This window comes from Mirounga leonina, unplaced genomic scaffold (genome assembly GCF_011800145.1).
Source record: "Mirounga leonina isolate KUSES-001 unplaced genomic scaffold, KU_Mleo_1.0 Mir_93, whole genome shotgun sequence".
NCBI lineage: Eukaryota > Metazoa > Chordata > Mammalia > Carnivora > Phocidae > Mirounga > Mirounga leonina.
The window spans coordinates 19,267,257-19,288,074 of record NW_023270854.1 but is presented as its reverse complement, the minus strand read 5'-3'; the positions used below and the strand labels follow the sequence as shown (position 1 = coordinate 19,288,074).

The 20,818-nt window shown below is 38.7% G+C and overlaps 1 protein-coding gene across 15 annotated transcripts in view; it reads right to left on the bottom strand.

Annotated features, from left to right (window-relative positions):
* Positions 1-20,818, bottom strand: part of TCF4 (transcription factor 4) — a 353,355-nt gene that overhangs the window by 231,026 nt on the left and 101,511 nt on the right. For 14 of the 15 annotated variants that reach the window (XM_034995786.1, XM_034995781.1, XM_034995785.1 and 11 more), the window contains 2 exons: positions 5,290-5,351; positions 2,008-2,104 (listed from right to left, as the gene is read on the bottom strand). In XM_034995786.1, the coding sequence (XP_034851677.1) occupies positions 2,008-2,104; positions 5,290-5,351 (159 nt within the window). Of the gene's footprint in view, positions 1-2,007; positions 2,105-2,242; positions 2,480-5,289; positions 5,352-20,818 lie in introns of those variants that run through there. The other variant, XM_034995787.1, reaches the window with a different exon arrangement.

The following is a 20,818-nucleotide window of genomic DNA, read 5'->3' as shown; positions in this document are numbered from 1 at the left end:
TGCTTGAGGTGGAAAATGTAGCAGTTTGTAAACAATAAAGAGCCATGTTTCAGACCAGACAGCTTATCTAACAGAGAAGTCCTTTCATGGGGAACAGTGGGTGGGAGCCTCCCAGACTTAGTAGCATTTCCTATCACAATGCAGGAGACTGTCTTGGCCTCCATATTTAAGAGTTTAATGGGAAGGAGGGCAGACGGGATAAAAGAACACAGCTGACATGGACTTTCAGCTTAAACAACAACTAAGTGAAAAGAGTCAGCTCTCTCTGCTCTGGCTCTAGGCTCTCAGCCCACGTATATTTTAAATACTATTTGGATGGAAAAACGAATTTGACTGGTAAAACAGTTGCCCATGAGGACAGATGAACAAGCACAAATATTTAATATCTTTGTATTGCTTGGCATATTCCGTGATACTAATTTATCGAGTTGTTCTTGAGGAAAATTCTTTTCATGTACCTAACATAAACTTCTAAATATGAGTAGCGATTCATTTATTCTATTTTACTTTCGCTCATCAGAGGAGAGTTTTAGAATCTTCCAAGGGAGTCCTTTAATATGCCATCGAAGTATTACTTCCCAAGATTATTATTTTCAAGTTAATCTTTTATTCTGTTTTATGAAATTGAGCGAGGATGACGTGAGAAGCAAGGTGTTAGAATTTAATATTAGTACTATTGTCACTGAAGAGTCCAAAGTTGTTCTTTAAGATCTAAGTTGACAAATATATCTAGTCTTCTGTATCTGTATTATAATAGGAAAGTTGTTGTACCTCCCTATCAACAACTGATAAAAAAGGGGGAAGCTGGATTTAGGTACCAAAAAAAAAAACCATAGATATGAAATTTATCATTTTAAAGTAAGTAGGAACACAAGTATAAGAACAACGAATGATCAAACATAAGTTGGAATGATTTTTAAAGGCACAAACATATGATATCACCCACTTTAAAATAAGTTGCTAGTATTTCTCTGCTTTGTCTACTTTGCGTTAAATACCTGAAATTCCTTTAGATGGATTTGATGGTAACTTTTGAAAAAAATGACTAAGATTCAAGGACTATCTATACATTAAATAACAAGTAAGCTTCCAAGGCTTAAAAATAGGGACATTCTTTAGAAGCATTTGCAATTATGGTTTCAGAGTGATATAATTACAGCTGTGTGTTTTTCTTGGAGTACGGTCCAACGCCTTCTGCCAAGAAATTTAACTTCATTTATTGATGGATTTGCAATAGAATTTGACCAAGTTGAGAGATTTATTAATATTGCTTAAGAAGAAAACCACATTGACTAGAACAAAGATCATTGTTTCACTCGAAACTCAAGAAACCTGGTATTGCTCATTGCTCAGGTTATTGCTGTTAGACACACATCCCTACAGGGTAAATGAAACAGAAAAATACACGAAAGACACCAGCATGAAGGGCATGCTGAAAACCCGCAAACTATCTCAAGCGTAGCTTGCTTCCAGTGAAGTAAGATACAGTCTGCCTTGACCACTAAAAAGCTAAAAAGCTCACACCAAGATAAATACACAACCAGATCTTATAATTCAACTTGAAACATTACTCTGATTTCAGCAATCTAAACCTATTATTAAAGGGGTTTCCATAACCCCGAACTATATATCATTGCCAACAGACAGGCCCGAAGATATTTTTATTTTAAATGTTCACCACTTTGACTTTATCAACCTTAAATCAGAAAACAAGTATTGCAACGTTGAGATTGAGATAAGAGCTTTATACCTAAGGAAGACAAAATTTCCACAGCAATTCGATATCACTGAAATCCTGTAATTCCACGTGGTTATAAAACGTAGTCCTTTACACGTGATTACCAAGCATAAACTGTCAGTATTTTTCTGCAATTTAAAATTACTAGAGTGAACTGGCTAAATATCCAAGTCCCTAAAAACAGGTCCTCCGTCTGGACTGTATTCTCCCCTTTCTATGGTAAAATATCAGCATTTGAAAAGTGCATGTTAATTTAAAATTGGTCTTACTTTGTATTCTGGAATTGACAAAAGGTGGGGAGAGATTGTCATGTGACCCAAGGTCCCTGCTGGTCATGTGGTCATAGGGAGTCCCATCTCCATAGTTCTGTAAATAAAACAACATCGTAAGTTTTCATTTCGCATGAATAAATCAGCATATAAATGCCCCCCTACTGACAGCTCCGAGATCCAAAGAAACTGAAGTCCACATTCCCACTATGGAACCTCATTATAAGGGACCTGCCTCTTCACAGGTCCAGTGGGTAAGTGAGGGCTCTAGAGTCTGCAGAGTTCAAGTTTTCCTCGTGGTAGCTGTGAAATCGTATAATAATAACAACAGAATCAACTGCAGGAAGTTGTTGACATGATTAAATGAAATAATGTATGTAAAACACCTGACACATATAAAATGCACTGTAAATATTAGAAGTTACTATTTTGGTAAGTCCACATTATTTTTTATAAGATTTTATTTATTTATTTGACAGAGAGGGACAACACAAGCAGGAGGAGGGGCAGAGGGAGAGGAAGAAGCAGGCTCCCCACTGAGCAGGAAGTCCGATGTGGGGCTCAATCCCAGGACCCTGGGATCATGACCTGAGCCGAAGGCAGATGCTTAACCGACTGAGCCACCCAGGCACAGGCAAGCCAAAATTATTTAAAAAGAGAAAAAACACAAGATTATGCCATCAGGGAGAACGACCCATAGCCTATAATGAATTGCCATTAGAAGACCAAGATAGAGCCTTTTGAACAACATTTGGTTTTACAGTATTGAAATTTCAATGTTTTGTGACAGTTGTTTTTGTGGTTGTAAGAAAACTGGATCATTCCATAAGTAATTAACATGTAAGAACGTTAAAATTATTACAACATGACTATGAAGGAACATCAAAACTTTAGCATTAATTAGTACTTCTGGATTTGGACAAAGCATGCCACAAAAAAAGTTTTAAAGCAGACATTAATTTTTGGCAGAAATTTGTCATGATTATGATTATCTAATTATTTTAATGGAATTTAAAATTAAAATAATGGGGTTTTTTTAAGATTTTATTTATTTATTTGACAGAGAGAGCACAAGCAGGGGGAGCAGCAGGGAGCGGGAGAAGCAGGTTCCCACTGAGCAGGGAGCCCAATGTGGGGCTAGATCCCAGGACTCTGGGATCATGATCTGAGCTAAAGGCAGACATTTAACCAACTGAGCCACCCAGGAGCCCCTAAATAACATATAGGAAAAGTTAAAATCACCTACATTACAGGGTTCAAATTTCAGACTAAGGTGCATCAAGTAACCAAAAAGGGGAAAAAAAAAAATCAATCTGCTCAGCTGGTTGCACTGCCCATAAAGACCAAGTCAAATTTACTCAGAGGTATCAGTTGGCATGTTAGCCAAAGGGCAGAATCTGCCCATACAAAAAAAGACGGATGTCGTATGAAAAATGAAAACACACTAGAGAATAATTGGAACCCTTAAGGTTCCAAATAATCCTGTTTTTGATCACTTTTCCTCATTTAGAAAAATTAACTTGAATGATACCGTAATCTAATGCTGCCAATATGTCAGTGTATAAAAAGATGTCATATTTTTTAAAAATACCTAGCATGGGTTTTGCACTCACTTATTCTATGCCGGGCATTGTATAAGACTAATCTTTATTTATTAACTGTCCTCATCTTAGACAGTGTACTTTAATATACACTACCTAATTTAAACCCCAGCCCAGTGCTGTAAGGTAGTGGATAATATCACCACTTTAGGATGAGAGAAGACGGGACTTCGCACAGTTGTCAGTACAAGTCAGCCACAGAAATCTATCACACGCAAACTCCCTGGATTGAGAAGACAGAAATTACAAAATATCGACTCACAATTATTCACCAAAATATGCCCTGAAAAAAAATGGCGGGACAGTTACTGAAAATGAAATCAAAGGACGGTCCTAAGGGACCTCGTTCTCAGAAGAACAATTAAAAGTAGTGTGTGTGTTAAAGTGAGAAATCGTAAGACATTAAGTGTGAATGAGCTAAACAATAGGGGGAAATTCTGTCTTCTCCTACACTTGCTGTCAAGGGGAATGGATTTATTTCTACAAGTGCAGCCTGTAACGTGAGGAGGAGGAAAGATTTCCTCAACCCATCCATATAATGCATTAGGATATCAACCCCGACAGCTGGTGCAGTGGCTCCACAAAGCTCCCGGTAAGCCTACAGACCCTGCCGCACCATGAAGACCACAGTGACAACCACAAGGTCAAAGGACAGGTGGAAATGGACAACAGTGGCTTGCTGAAATGTCCTCACTGTGACAGCTTGATTACCTTCCTTGCCTCTTCTGCCAAAATAGAAACACCCCCACCTCAAATTTATGTGAATACTTACAGTAAAATGTTCCCTCCCTGCATAATGCTTCATTTATACAGCTGGCTGGGGGAGGGGCATGTGTTTGTTTGACTATGTGCTCTCGGTCTATTTTTAATTTGGGGTATTTAGACGTATATTAGAAAAGCTGACATGGATTTTAGAGGGCCTAGAAATGACTGTATTAAAAACTGATTATACATAAAATCATATATCTTTAAGTGGGAAGGAACATAACAGATCCTCTGGCTTTACTTCTTCATTTTATAAATTAGAAAAATGAGGACCAAAGAAGTGAAATGATATGCCCAAGGTCATATACACACAAAAATACACATTGTCTAACCACCCCACTCCCATCCCATTCCATGGTCTCCCCATTACACCCAAACTAACAACTAAAGCATGAAGGAAAACCATGAAAAGGAGCAGCAAAAATTTGAAACCAAATAAATGAATGAACCCAACTGGTGACCAAAGGCATTAATACCATGTTTACAAAGTGAAATCAACTCTGATTTATTATGTAGATTATACTGATCAGATAGAACTTCATACCCTGTCTTCAGAATTATTCTGTAGTCTACACCGATACATTACAGGGATACTAGGATTTTTTTCAAAGTTGTGCCGCCTACAACAAATAACTTTCTGTAATACTGGATCAATAACTGGCAAAGTAAGGCCAAATATTTAATGAAGGATTTTTCTTCTGGTTAGCAGGAGTGGAACAGGTGTCAAATTCAATAACAGCATCCAGTAAGAGAATGGGAAAAATAAAACTGCAAACACAAGCTGATCCTCATTAAACTTAGTATGCATATATATATCTGTGCATTTGTGTGTGCGCGAGAGAGAAACTCACCTTCAGTTCGTCAATTTACATATGCAGGATGTCTGGTTGTGGGAGAAAAGATTAGATATACTTACCCTGGACGGGCTTGGATGTCCTCCATTCCCCCAGGACCCTGAGCTACTTCTGTCTTCTACATCTAGGGACAAGAGAAAAGTTCTTTAGGCTTTCTTGCAATAATTCTTCCTTTTTGTATATGCACTTTTAAATTAATGTTTCAAATTAATCTCCTGTTGCCTTTAATTAAGAATCAGGCACAGGGCTACCACGATGATAGTGGCTTTTGACCCATCTACTTAAATGAACTCATTTAAATTCACAGCAGAAATGAACTGGACCCTCAGGAACCAGAGGTAGGAACATAAAAATTACTTCCATCCTTCAGTGTTTCATAGCCTCAACTTTTATAGACATGAAACTGCACTTAAAGTTTTATTAAGATCTTTTGTACAAAATAAGTTTAAAATGACACTAATATAACCTTAAATGTATATTTTAAAAGGTAAGTTAAGGCAAATATTCACACCAACATTAGCAGCATCTGTGCCATAATGCTCTTGGATATTTCTTGTTCTTTAGCCAAGGCTTATTACATTAGACAACAGACATGCAACAAAATACACAAGACAAAAAGTGGATTCAGCAGTCTATTTCCACCAGTACATTACAAGGATATTAGAATGTGGGTTTTTTTTGTTAATGTTTTAAGTAAAGACAACACTGTCTCAGTATTTTAATTATTTTAATAGATTTGACCACTTGGCTACAATCCTTAATCTAGGCTTTGAGATGTGAAAATTAAAGTCGTTAAAGCCATGTTTTATCTTGATAAGTGATAGCGAAGAGACCTATATGAACTACCACAAGTGGAAATTCTTCTAAACTCTGGACCAGCAAAGTTCTAACGCTGAGCACGCCATCACGGCTTTAAGTGGCAAAATGCTCAGGCTGGAGAGTACTGCAGTGAAGTTATCGTATCAATTGCTTTAAAACATAAAAGTGGTCTAAAGATCAGTCACTCTATATTTAGAAATGGCTTTGAGATTGTTGATGAAAGGTCCTTTATAAGTATAAAAAGTTTCACTGTTCTATTATTTTGATCATGGTCGATCAAACAGACGGCCATCACAAACCTCCTCTGACAGGACTGGAGGAGGTGTGAAACTTCGGTTCAGGAGACATAACCCCATTCGTTGTGTTTCCTAACATTTCAGTGATACTGTTTATTCTCCTAACGCACCACTGTCTTTCCTTTTATTACTGCTATTTTATTATCAGAAGAAATAATCACAGTATAATTAGTTGATTTATTTTTGGGTACACTGGAGCACGCAGCGTTTTAGAGTCTCTTAAGAGATGGGATAGCAGCAACAAAAAACAATTACCACTAAATTTGAATTCTTTCTTTTTTTTTTTAAACAAATATTTCTGTTCCTTTTGTGGGTGCTTCAGGAGATAATGCAACTGCAAACAAATGTCCCCCACGGACAGCTAAAATCAGTGACTGTGCGCTTTAAGGGACGTCAAGAAAGCTCTGGGTAGTGCATCCAGTCTGGAGAGAAGGTGCAACGCTTTCCCTAAATCTGCTGTTTAACAACCTCATCTCCTGGCCTACGGGTATGCCGAACCGAAATACTCACAGAAGTGACTTAGAACCCTCTGGATTTGGGAGCTGAATCCTTATATTCTATAAGATTTCATATTGCTTGGACCCATTTTACCTTTCCAATTTTCAAGGAAATTTTTAAACACCAAAAGCAGGCAGAGACAAGGAAGAAAGAGGAATCGTTCTCACATGTGGGGTGATTTTGGACCCCAGAAAGCCTTTGGCAATGTCTGGAGACATTTTTGGTTGTCACAACATGGGGTGGGGTGGGGGTGGGGCAGTGCCACTGGCATCTAGTGGGTAGAGGCCAGGGGATGCTGCTAAACATCCTACAAATGTTAGAATGCCCCCCGCCACACACACACACAAAATGCTCTGTCCCCAAGTGTCAGTTGTGTCTAGATTGAGAAGCCCAGTGCTGAGGGAAAATCACACTAAAGAGCAAAAAGGAAGATGCGAGTTGGAGAAAAGATGTACTAGAATTTAATTTATAGTTTAGTATGAACTCTTACTAAATACATGGTGACTTATGCCTTTTAACCCAGACTTGAGCTGGAGTGTTTCAGGAGACCTCCATAAACATCTTCTGTCCACAGAATAAAGGGAAAATGATGGTCAACCAAGCAGCCTGCTAATTAGCGGGCAGATAAAACACATCAAAACTTGAGTATTCCCAACTGGGCAATTTCAAAAGCGAGCAATCCACTAATTAAAAATGCTGGAAGTCTAGCTTTTTCAAAACAGGTTAAATACTGGCTGGGTTCCTTCACAAATAGATTCCCAACCAATCAGATCTGACTGCTCTTTTCCCATCCTTTCTCATTTCCATCTTTCTCATTTCTGCTTCCTTTCTGCTTCCTCTCTTTTACTGATCTCTTTTTAACAGGCTTTTCCATCCCCGGGACTTCTGCTAGATCTAACAGATAAGGACCAATCTCTAGCTCTCCCAAACCTACTAGACAATTGCATGATTTCGGATGATACTTTTTTCTTTGAAAAAGTATTTGTTTAGCTGGGTGCTCCTTTATCCAAGAGCAAGAAGCCACAGAGGGAGAGCACTAAGATTTTTATTCATAATGAATGTCAACATGTTGCTTTTAAGTCATTTGTTTCCATCTTCCTCCCCACTGAGCTTCATCAGGACTGCCAGTTGGTTAGTGAGCATTTCCTCAACAACTATTCCAGCACATCTCAGAGGGCATCTGAAGACCCCCTACATGTGGATTACCTGTATATTCATTTCAAAATCAGCATCTTGGGGTCCACTGCAGACCAACTGAGTCTGGGTCACTCATGAAAACTGTGTTTTAAACAAGGTCCCCAAGTCATCTGCATGTGCACGTAGTTTGAGGACCACCAGCCTGCCTTATCAGGAACACAAGACAGATGCATGCCCCACACCATCAACACGTGCCTCTCTCACTCTAGATCTTCAAATTTCCGCCAAGGTTGCCAGTTTCAGCAGCACTCAATACACATTCCCATCACATCTGTACCCAGATGCACCTGCATCTTGCCCAGACTCACTTTTTAGAAACCTGCACGTGGCCTACTCGTGGCCATTCCCCACCCCCTGCTGGTGTAGGCCTGTGCTGCACACACTTCTGTATCTCCATGGTTTTGTACTTGCTATTCCCTCTGCCTGAACTGTTCCATCTCTCAAAGAATCATAGCAGCTAATGTTTAGTGAGCTTAAATGCGCATCTGACACTGTACTAAGCACAAGCACTTCCACGCACTAACAGTACCCCCATTTCATAGATGAGAACATTGAGGCTTTGATGGAACAGAAAACTCTCTCAAGCAACCAGCAAACACAGGTGATGACAAGAGCAAAGCCAGAGAGTGCTCTTTTCCAACACTGTAAATGCCTCCCTGGAAAGAACTTCATTTCTTTCCATGGCCATCTTGAAGGTTACTTCTCACAAGTCTTCCCAGGCAGAGTGAAAGTATTTAGTAGGGGTTTAGGCCCATTCTTGGGTCCACGAAGGGTTAAAGAATTATATACAACACAAATATATAAAAGTAAATATTTGAAGAAATCAAGAGACTGGAAAATAAAAATAGGGGGACAGTAAAGCCAGAGGTATGATGAGCTTATCAAAATGTATACTGTGATGGACTGGATAACTTGCTAGAAAGGGGTCAAAATTCTACAAGGTACTGAGTGGGCAAAACAAAGAGTGAAACAAGATTCACAATGAGTATGGGATAAAAGCACACAAATAGTTCAGGAAATCCATTAAGGCAACATAGTAACAAATGAAAAACTGCCCAGGATAGAGGCTGTCTGAACATTTAGTTCCTGCCTCTCCCTTGTCCTACTGTCACTCTCCATCCAAGATGGGAATAAATAACAGAAACACAATAATCCGGGCAGCAGAAGGGAAAGGAAAAAAGCAAGTGAATGACAGAAATTATTCTTCCAAAATACTAAAATGGGTTCCATTTTTCCAGTCTTTTCTAATTTATTTTACCCTACCTAAATGAGGACAGACTTAGTAACTTCTATGGGATTGACAGCTGGTTTAGGAGGCAACCTGACAATCCACAAAATTTCATTCTAATAGAGTAGTTCTGCATAAGCCCCTCTAAAGTATCTGACATTTCCACACCAAAACACAAAAGCAAAGTTTAGGCAGAACTAGGACCAAACACTCCATTCTGAGAAAAGACACACAGAGGTAATTTTTAATTTCTATGATTCGCCATCCACATTCATTAAACTTATGATTTGATTACTCAAATCTCCACTTTGCTTATGATGTGTAAGATCGAAACTATCAGATAGACTGGACAAATGTCAGAAAACACAGCCTTGGGAGTTGGGATAGAGACTCAGATTTCACCAGGCACTCTGCATTAACAAGCTGTGTGGTCTGAGCCAATCACTGCCTCTCTGAACTCACTTTTGTCAACTATAAAATAAGTGGGTTTGAGCTGCACCCTTGGAAATAGGGAAATTCTAGTATATTGGACAACTCTCCCACACACAAAAAAAATTTAAATGATGGGTAAATTTTTAAAAATCTTCTTTAAAATACTAATAAGCTGAGAGGATAATAAGGAATTATCAAGCCAAAATCAAATTGAAGGAAGAGAAGACATTTTTGCCCTAAGGACATCTGCCAACCTAGAAAATTTAATGGCCTCTTAGGTCAAGCAAAACAGAAGCGAAAACCCAGGACCCATCCAAAGTAGGTATCTAACAGAAGATAACGGGGATAATAGGATTTCCAACCTCAAGGAGTTATTATAAAAGTAAGTAAGTTAGGTAATATTTTTTAAACACTTAGGGGAGTACCTGGTCCATAGCAAATTCTCAGTAACCAACACCTGCCCATGAGAGCATAACTTATTATGCTCTAAGATAAGCAAACTATGTAAATTTGTAAAATGGTGATTTATTCAAAGAAACCTGAGTCTCACATTTTTATGACTCCTAGTTCTGCTCAACAGGTCAGAGACTTTCAAATATTCTCCTGGATTTTAGAAACAGCCAATAAGTTTAGGGTAAACAAATCCCACCTTTTCCATGAACCTCTACAGCAAAATCACAGAGAGAATTCAGTACATATTAGATTTGTTTAGTGACTTGATTTGCCTTCAGAATATCCCCTTTACCTCTCACCATTGCAACATACGTTTGTGTTCTGTATAAATGATATGTTCTCAAAAGTTAATGCATGCTGACCCAAGGCCCAAGCTAAGAACACAGACTAAATGTTATATAGATTTAACCGTGATTTGAAATAAACAGTGTTATATTAACTAAATTGAATTTAAATAAATAAATAAATAGATTTTACAAAAAATAAAAAAAGAAGAAATAAACAAGTGTGAGTTACCTAACTCTGTTGATTTGGGATAGAGTTGTGTATGGGTCCTTTCCATGCTTAGAGCCCAGATCATGCCAAGCACCCAAGGCCCTAGAGTTTCATGAAGTAAGAAAACAATGAAAGGGTTTTATTTGAGTCGTTTTAAAAGTCTACAAATTCCCACTCTTGTAGAAATAGACTGATTTCCTGATGAAAGCTTCTATGCTCTCAGAATGCGTTGGGAGATCAAGGCTAAGTTCTTCCTGGAAAGATAATCACCCCGAAACATGTTGAGATCTACACTGTCTCAAATCCTTTGCTCTGCAACAACAGATACCATTAAATATCCTCCACACCATCATGGAGACTCACAGACTGGGTACATCTGTGGCTCCTACTAATTTCCTAGTCCAGGAAGAACCCTTGGCTGAGCCCTCCACACAAACTGAGATGGCATATGCTCTCTGTCAGTGCCAGATGAATTTAGAGTTCAAAATATTTCATCAGCAAAGAGCGTGTTAAGGATGTGCACATTTTCATTAGCACCCAGTATAATAAGAGCTCTAAGTAGAGTAATTTGAAGTCAAATTTGAGTACCAGTACAGATGAAGGAAGATCTGAAAAGCTTCAAATATTGATGGACAATGTCCATACAACCATGATCGCTTCTTCCTTTTTCTGTAAGAAAAAGGTATGCTTCATAATGAATGATCTGAGCACTAACAAGAAACTTCCAGCACTTTCCAAATCTGACTGAGCAAAAGATGAGGGTTGTGGTGATGCGTCTCACACAAATTTGAAGATACTTCAGATATAAGGAACAGAGACCGGGGCGTTCCATTTTCAGATCATTGCCATCAGTACTGGCTTTCTGAGTACTAATGGATTTCCTTACCAAATAAATCTGAAAACTCAAAAAGTTAAGTACAAGATGATCTTATAGATCTCTATATGAATATATATTTGTGTGTGTGCATTTTACCTTCTTATACATAAGAAGGTAAAATGCATAAAGAAAGGTAAAATGTGGAAATACTAGATGGAAAGTATAGTAGGAAAATTTGTTCAGAGAGAAATTATTCCAATATTTTAGGCTTTATTAACCTCCAACTTAAACTTCCATTATTAATATGTCCCGTAGAACACTCTTTAGAGAATATTATTTTCCTCAAGTTCAAAACAAACTTTTCAAAAATGAAAACTAAATAATCTCAGGTATTTAAAATATGGAGAATGGCATTTTGCGGTGCTATAAAACGGGAAACACATTTTCATATAACATGAAAGTCAGATCATACGAAAGTAACAAAATAAAATGCATAACTATTGCATTATAAATGCACTGTTGTTTGTTATTCTGAAACTCAGAAACCTTCTTGAGAACTCAAGCTGAGTAAACGGTTATAGTATGAAATTGAGAAAAAAGTAACCTTGAAGTCTTTAGATCAATCCATATCACTTGGAAGTATCAAAGATCATCTAATTTGGATAATATTCTAACTTGAATACTCTTAACATGAAACACTTTTATTTAGCAACCTTCCATTTCAAATGTTTGAAACTAACCAGTCTTCCTCTTAAAGAGCAATTAATCCTTTCAAGATCTCATCATTTTTTTTAAAGATTTATTTATTTTTAGGGAGAGAGCAAGAAAGCAAGCACACAGGGGTAGTGGCAGAAGGAGAAGGAAAGAGGAGTCTTAAGCAGACTCCACGCTGAGCGCAGAGTTCTATACAGGGCTTGATCTCAGGACCCTGCGATCATGACCTGAGCTGAAACCAAGAGTCAGATGCTTAACTAAGTGTGCCCTCCAGGCGCCCCCAAGATCTCATCATTCTAAGAGCCCAGAAAGCAGAGAGCCATGAGTAACTTGAGGCAAGAATACAATATGAATTGTATTTGCCTCCTTTTACTTTTTGAAATCTAACCAATCCTAAAAGCACTTAATAAAAATCAATCTTACTAAAATAATGTTCTTAACTTATTTCAAATCAGGCAAGAATAATGATCAGAAATAAGCTGCCATATCTAAAGACTTCAAAAATAGGGCACCTGGGCGGCTCAGTCGGTTAAGCGACTGCCTTCGGCTCAGGTCATGATCCTGGAGTCCCAGGATAGAGTCCCACATCGGGCTCCCTACTCAGCGGGGAGTCTGCTTCTCCCTTTCACCCTCCCTTCTCTCATGCTCTCTGTCTCATTCTCTCTCTCTCAAATAAATAAATGAAATCTTAACAACAAAAAAAAAGACTTCAAAAATAAAACCAACATACCATCTAACTCCAATATTACAGAGATCAGCCTCAAAGTATCTAAATGAAAAGTGAACATATTTGGGGAAGTTTTTAACTAGGTGCTTGGTACCTTTAAAGATGTATTTACAAAGACACATCACAAAGTGTGAGAAATAAAAGACAGATACCTTAGAAGACATTAAACAACAAAGACATAAGTGTGAAAATATGTTTCACTTCCTAATAGAACAGACTATATAACTCTAACATACATGTAATTATGCATGCATTTTTCAAATCATATGTGTAATTATTATGTGGCAAAGTCCATAATACTGTAATGACTTAAGATACACAAATTGATTTTTTTAAATGCCTACTTGATAAATGATTTATTAAATGTATTTCAATGCGGGGGACGGGGAGCCAAGATGAAACATATAATAGTTTTATCCTTTCTTCTTTTTTTCCCCCAATTCCCCTTTTCTCCCTAGGGTGCCATTCATGTGGCTCTGGGAAAGGACTGCTGGCTTAATTGAAATATTTGTAGGCTGAAATTGCTCTGCATCACCACAATGGTCCACTTCTACCAAATGGCATCCATTCCTTGTGCTTTTTTTCCTTCTTCTATTTCCTTTCATCCTGGAACCAAGTCTACTTCTCCTGTTTCTTCTAGTCTTATCTCATCCCACCCCCTATTTACGGATGCTTTTGCTGATACTCGTGAAGCCAAATAGTTTCAAATATTCAAAAATCTTCCCTAAAATCCAGTTTTCTAGCACAGTCCCTCTTGCTTACAATAATCACTCCCATAAACTGATTTTCATTTTATCCTTTCAACATCCCAGTCTTCTACCTGTGTTTAACACTGTAGCCTCTGACCTGGCCATGACAAGCAATCAATCTTACATGTTATCTTCAGGGGTCATGCCTTAGTTTTAGGCCAATTTTCTTTGTATTTAGGCTCAAATGTGCAAACCACACTATATTACTCTGCAAAACATCAATGAGAAGGCTTAATTAAGTAACACTGACAGATAAATCCATTTCTTTCGCAGTAATCAAATCAAAGCAGGTTGACATAACACAGGAACTTAATACAGTTATTCCCTTGTAATTGGAAAAAGGCCCTTTACTTCTCATTAAAGCAATCTTCTGGGTATTGGCATAATAAGAAGGCTCAGAGCTTTAATACTGCCCTATAAAAGTCTCAAGATACAGACCCCTTAAGCAAACAAGCCAGATTATCTAATTCCTTGATCACAGCAGAACATGTAGTTCCTACTGTTTTAAACTACTAATTCTTTATCTCTGTTGCAATTAAAAAGAGGTAAATCAGTATCAAACACATACAATGGAAATCTGTAAAAATGCATAAACTGTTTACAGTTTATGCAAGTGTTTTATAAGTCTATCTCCACATGTATTTGAAGGGAAGCAGTCCATTAAAAATGAATTTGAAATACTTTGCAAATGTGAAATCGTAATAGCTTGGATCAGGGGGAAACTCTATTTTCCTTAATGGGCTCAACAAGATACATTTTGCCTAAATTTACAGTCTGATACTCAAGCATACAGTACAAGTTTGATAATCAGAATTGTGAGAGAACAGGATTTGAAGAAGGACATTTAAATTTTGTGGCATTTAAAGAACAGTAAGTCGCCTGGTCCACTGAAGACTGCTCTGACCAGGCTGAAACCCACAGAGAACTCAACATTACACCATGTTCACATCCTCAAACTACACAAAATCGATTTTCACCCTTTCACTCCAATTTTGAGGGAGTTTCTGCCACTTACGGAGTGGCACCTGATCACGCTCAAAGTGATTCTGGCAACTCTTTCTGAAAGGATAACATATAATGGAGGGTTATAATTCCCAAATGTGGCTGACCACCAAAATCCTCCAGGAACTTCAAACAAACAAAAAAACAAACAAAAAACAAGAAACAGAGATATCCTGGTCCTACCTGGCCCCCTAATCAAGGAAAAAAATCAGGGGTTGAGGGCAAGGCAAAACATATTTTCAAATTTTTCCTATACCTCTCTACTTTTTAATTTTCAAATGGTTTTCATTACAATGTGCTTAAAACTATGTCATTTGCTATCACTCAGGTCCTTTTATCACATTAGTACTTGCATGTGCATTTCCTTTTTTTTTTTTAAAGATTTTATTTATTTATTTGAGAGAGAGAGAATGAGAGAGCACATGAGAGGGGGGAGGGTCAGAGGGAGAAGCAGACTCCCCGCCAAGCAGGGAGCCCGATGCGGGACTCGATCCCGGGACTCCAGGATCATGACCTGAGCCGAAGGCAGTCGCTTAACCAACTGAGCCACCCAGGCGCCCTGCATGTGCATTTCCTAAGAACAAAAGCAGTAATAGTTATCAAAACCAGGGATTTGACCATAGCTATAACAATTTTATCTAATCCATATTTCATATTCCAATTTGTCACTTTTTTGCCCTTTTTGTGGTAGCCACAGTGCCACCACTATCCAAGACGACCTGCAAGTCATTCCATGAACAACAACTGATCTCGAGTATAATTAACACACTTAACCAAGAACGAAAACCAAACAACCAACCAACAGATAAAATCCAGGATTAGTCACTGCATTTAACCATCAGCTCTCTTTCATCTATTTTAATCTGAAACGGTTCCTCAGTCTTTCTTTGTGAGACTTTGGCATTCTTGAAGAGCACAGGCCAGATGATCAAAGGTGTAGTGTATGCTTATCAAACTGTAAATATTTCTCAATTTGGGTTCATCTGATGCTTCCTCATGATTCAATTCCGGTGAATAGAATAATACACAAGTGGCCTTGTGTCTTTCCAGGGATATCACATACAGAGCCACGCGATGGCAGCGTGGTCTGCCCCCTTGGTTTGTTACGCTCATTTCATCACCTGGTCAAGGTATTGTGGGAATTCATCACTCTACAATTACCACTTTTCCCTGTGCAATCGGCAATCTATAGGGAGATACTTTAAGACCATTACAAGCAATTTTCAATTATGCGCTTATTGAAAAAATTAAAATACAAAAGCGTATAAAGTAAAAAGTGAAAATTTCCTCAGTACTCACTCTCCCCACCTTGTGCCAGTGATAACTCATAACAGTTTCCTAGGTAGGCTTACGGATCCTCTGGTCTATGATCAACTGATTTTTAAAACCACAGAAATTTAGGACATTAAATGTAAAACTTGACTAAAATGTCTGGTCTATCTGAAAGAATGGTTAAGAAATATTCCTCAAATGTTTATTTAGGTTCTAGCGACATCTCAGTGCATATAATTATTAATGGTAGCCTTGTGACCGAGGTGGGGCTGGAGAAGCCAGAGACTAGAGTAAATGAAGACAGGCCACTAGCTTTGAAGGAATTCGGCCAAAATGAAGCCAAGATTGAGCACCACACCTGTGAATCAATGCCATGCATAAAACCAAGTTAAATCAAGCATTCTGGAGCGGATGCTGCCCTGAATGGCTACTCGTTCACTGCCTCTTTCCAGCACATTCCATAAACCACTGTGTAGAAAGGAGATCCGTCATAGTGGTAGCAATTCCCAATTACAATCAAACGGATAGACAATACACTTATGACAGACAGAAAAAATTCTAGAATGGTCTTCATAGGCTGGCAAAAAAAAAAAAAAGTGGGAAACATCTAAACGTTTTTAAAAGTGGGAAGTAAACTGACACTTTAAAAAGCACCTATTCTCACATTTAGAATCAGGTGTACAAATGAACAAAAAGTGAAGAGAAAAGCTTGAGGATAGAAAAGATTGTAAGTGGAACTTGGCCATCTTACAGAACATATATGTATATCATACAATACGGAGTGAGTTAACTTACTGTTATCAATATAAGGTGAAAATAGTCTCTTTAACCTTCGGGCAAAAAGCCCAGGCCATTTTATAAACTGACCAGTGCTGGTGGATTTCAACTCTGACTTATAAATGCTTAGAAAATTGGCCTCACAATTCTACCTCAGTCAAATGCCTGGAGACACCAGCAAAGGGGTTTCTTATTGGGCTTATAAATTGTGTGTGTGTGTGTATGTGTAAAATCGGCATACACACACAAATACAACACACACACTTGAATTTACTGATAGTTTCTTGATGTAATGATCGTGTTTAAAACGGCTCCCAGATGTTGCAACTTGTTCAACTGACATCACCTTGTTTTTGATCAGAGTAGAGAAGTCGGCCTGGTGACTTAAGGGTTTTACTTTTAGCTCACAATAATGTAACCACACTTTTGTATCCTGCTTCCTGCTTTCCAAAGCATTTTTTTTTTTAATATTCGTGTCATTTTTAAATGATTTATCTAGAATCACAGAAAGCATGAAATTGGGATCCAAAGGAGTTGCATATTTAAGTATGAGCACACCAACACTATCTTTCAAAAGCATAAAAACAAAAATCAAAAGAAAAAGACTGGCCTATGTAAAAGAGGCCTGACCAACAGGTAACAGAATACTTGCTAAAGTTCATTAGAATACTTGCTGAAATAGGAAAGTTGGATAGTATGATAATGATTGAATTTTCATATCTCAGAATATGCATTCTTAAATCATGTCAGCAGTGAAAACATTATTGCTAGTCTCCCTTCGGAGCTGCCCTGCACCCTACACAAGACTATTTCACCAACACAACACAAATTCGGCACTGGTTTGAGAAAGACCAGGGCTGTGACAGCAGGTCTGTAATGACAAAGAAATGGACTATAGCTTCCCCCAAAGACACCGTTCCTCTTACTTTCACTTTCAAGTGCTTTAAGACACTCTCCTCACTGAAGCAGTCAAATTCATCTGCATGAATTTTCTCGTCCAGCTTTTGGGGGCAGAAACGGAAATGCATTCGAAAGCATCAGCGGGTCTTTTTCTCAAGCTTAATGGCATCAAATTCACAGGGATAAACATTGCTTTCTTTTAGTAGGTCTGCAACTTGGATGCAGCTGCCTTCTGCCCACCTGATAGCCAGGGAGTACTGGTCAGAAAGAGATGAGCTGCCACGATGTCCTGGGTTTACAAATTCACTAAGCGCAATGGTAAGACGCTGTAACTCCTCCTCAGGAATGGAAGAAATGTTAGTTTGAAAGGAGATAGAAGCAAAGGCCTGAAGAATGACAATAACCAGGCATCTTGAAAGAAAACAAGAAGCAGGGAAGGGGTCCAGGGACAGCAGAGCTGTCAGTAGAAAATAATGATTTATCTGATGAGATTAGCAGGAAGTTTGATTAGCAAAGATGCCTTCCTAACATAGCAAAGATTGCGATACTACTTTAAGATTTTGTTGTAGGAAAAAAACAGTGCCTGCCAAATGTGGTCTGTAACAGCCCAGGCTAGCCATGAGTGATACGGTGGGAAAATAGCCACTAAGCCAGATTTTATTTGATTTGTACTGATGATTTTTATTAGAATACATGGATCATTGCTTCAACCTTTCCATGTAAAACCAAATCAAATTCAAAAACTCACACATCAGTCACCTAACCTTATGTCATTCCTTCTGCTTTACTAAAGTTGAGCCACATTTCAGCTGATCTGTCCTCGATAAATCGTTCAGCCACTCAAAACTACTGGGCCAAATTCTGGGAGGCAAGTGGTACACAAAAGAACCCGCTAAATCTGCAGTTACAAACAAGAGAGCCAAAGAAAAATACTGTAAGCCTCATAAATGCAGAACGAAATCAAAGCAATATATAGACCATGCCAAAGAGGATAAAATGAATTCTCCTCATTGTATCAACTACACAACTGTCATTTATCTTTAAAAGGCACAGCCACCCCTCAGCTTCTTTTTCCCACTTTCATTCAAGGCAGCGTGCAGGACCCTGCGAAGCAGTGACTCTGAGACCAGAGGGAAGTCCACCATTATATAGCATAAGGAGATCGAATCAGTTTTACAAATGGAAAATAATCATCAGTTCTACAAATGAAAAAATTACAATCTTTAAGGCAAAAAAAATGTAGATATTAAATACTCAGTTTATGGAAAGCCTCCACGTGATTTATACAAGCTGCTTCATTAAAAGGAATGAAATTTAATTACATGAGGCATGGCAACGGGTTTTCAGAGAAAAAGTGCCTACAACCTACTTCCCACCACTCTTTTACTTTTTTTCCTTTTTGCTTCCACATCTTTCCTTTCTTCCTCAGCAATATTGCAGGTTTCAACTTCAACCTATGAGCAACAGTTCTTGTTTGGATATCCATTTCTAGTTAACAAGCCAGTCCGTCTTCATGACTCCCTTCCGTGTCCCAAGTGAGTCCTGAAATGCACCTTATTATCTTCTCTTCAGAGAAGGTAAACAACTTTCTCAGGTAAAGGCCATCAGCAGGCCTCCAACCCAATGTCTTCCAGAGGCTGAGTCTGTACGGCATGGTAGTGCCTGCTGAAAATCCAATACCTCTGAAAACTAGTGGACAGTGAACTTTCAGGTCCCTGGTATAACCCTCTGTGGCCGAGGTGAGGCTGTCTTCATCAGCCCCCATTGCTTCCTCCCCTGATCACACAGGAAGTCTAGCTCTCCCATCCGCCTCTGCTGTCATGTGGGACATGTGACAAAGGCTGGGCCAATGGGACATGAGTGGAAGTAGTGTTTGCCTTTTCCAGGCTGGCCCCTAAAGCCTCCCATGTGATCCTCCATGCACTTTCTCTTTCCTCTTTGTTCAGCCGGATACAAAGAATCTAGTGAATCCCGGAGGCCCCAGAGGATGGCAGAGCTAAGGAATGAAAAAACCCAGACCCAAGGACTGACTACAGGCAGCACAGGCTACCTCCGTGGGTCTGGGACAGCAGCGGGAGATAACCCTTTGCGGTGTTAAGCTACTAAAGTTTGGGGGTTGTTTGTTCCAGCAATTAGCATACCCTGACTAATGCATCCTCCAAAACAGACTTCCGAGAATTCTGGCGCTATGGTTCAATCTTCCAAGCAAAGCAAACATACTCAGTTAGACCTGGCACTAGTCACAATTGTAAAGCAGGGAAACTGGCCTTTGAACTATCCTTCTCTCCCTTTCAGACTTGTTTTCCCCTCTTAGCATTTCCTCCCTCTGAGCACCAAATGTTCTCAGGCTGCTCAGTCTTGTCTGCCTCAAGAAAATAAATCCAATACATTCAATTAGCCATTCTTTTTTTTTTTTTCCCCCAACCACTATCTTTCAGCCATAAGTGTTGAGCTGCTTGATACTTGTGTAATTGGGAAGAAATTCTTTAACTTCTCAGATTCTGGGTATCCTAATCTGTAAAATGGGAATGACTGCATCCACCCTCCAGTACTGTTGAGATGATTAGAGATAATTTAGGAAAAACGTCCCCATGGAATCTAGAACACAGTAGGCTCTCACAAAGGGGGTAAGGAGATAACTCCTGTTTTTATTATGATTACTATTAGTAGCACAGTATGATATTTGACACCAAAGGGATACAGAAATCAATCTAAAATAGGGCTTTCTCCCTGAAATATATCATCTAGACTGGGAGAAAAATCATACATAAATAAAAAAGTAGTATTTGACTACTGAAAGAATGATGAATGTTATGGAATTTTAGAGAAAAGAGAGTTAAAAGCTAGAATCATCCCTTGCCAGATCATGGCAGTTTAGGACGTGGAAAAGAGGAAGAAGGCAGTGGGAGCCTGGCGAGCGGTGCCCACACTGCGTGCTCGTCTTCCCAACTCCACGTTCAACGCTGTCACACCAGGACCTCAAAACCGGCACTGGGGAGGTCATTTACACCCTGGAAATTAGCAAACATTACAGATCAGGGTTGTGGTTTTGTTTTTTTGTTTTTTTTTTTTCAAGAGCAGATTATTAAACTCTTCTCAGCACACCCATTCACTGTGAGGAATTTTTACTCAAACCGCCTCATTTAATTCTTATAGTCACTACCCAGGTACGTCGTATCATCCTCATTTTACAAATGAAAAATCAGGCCTCACAA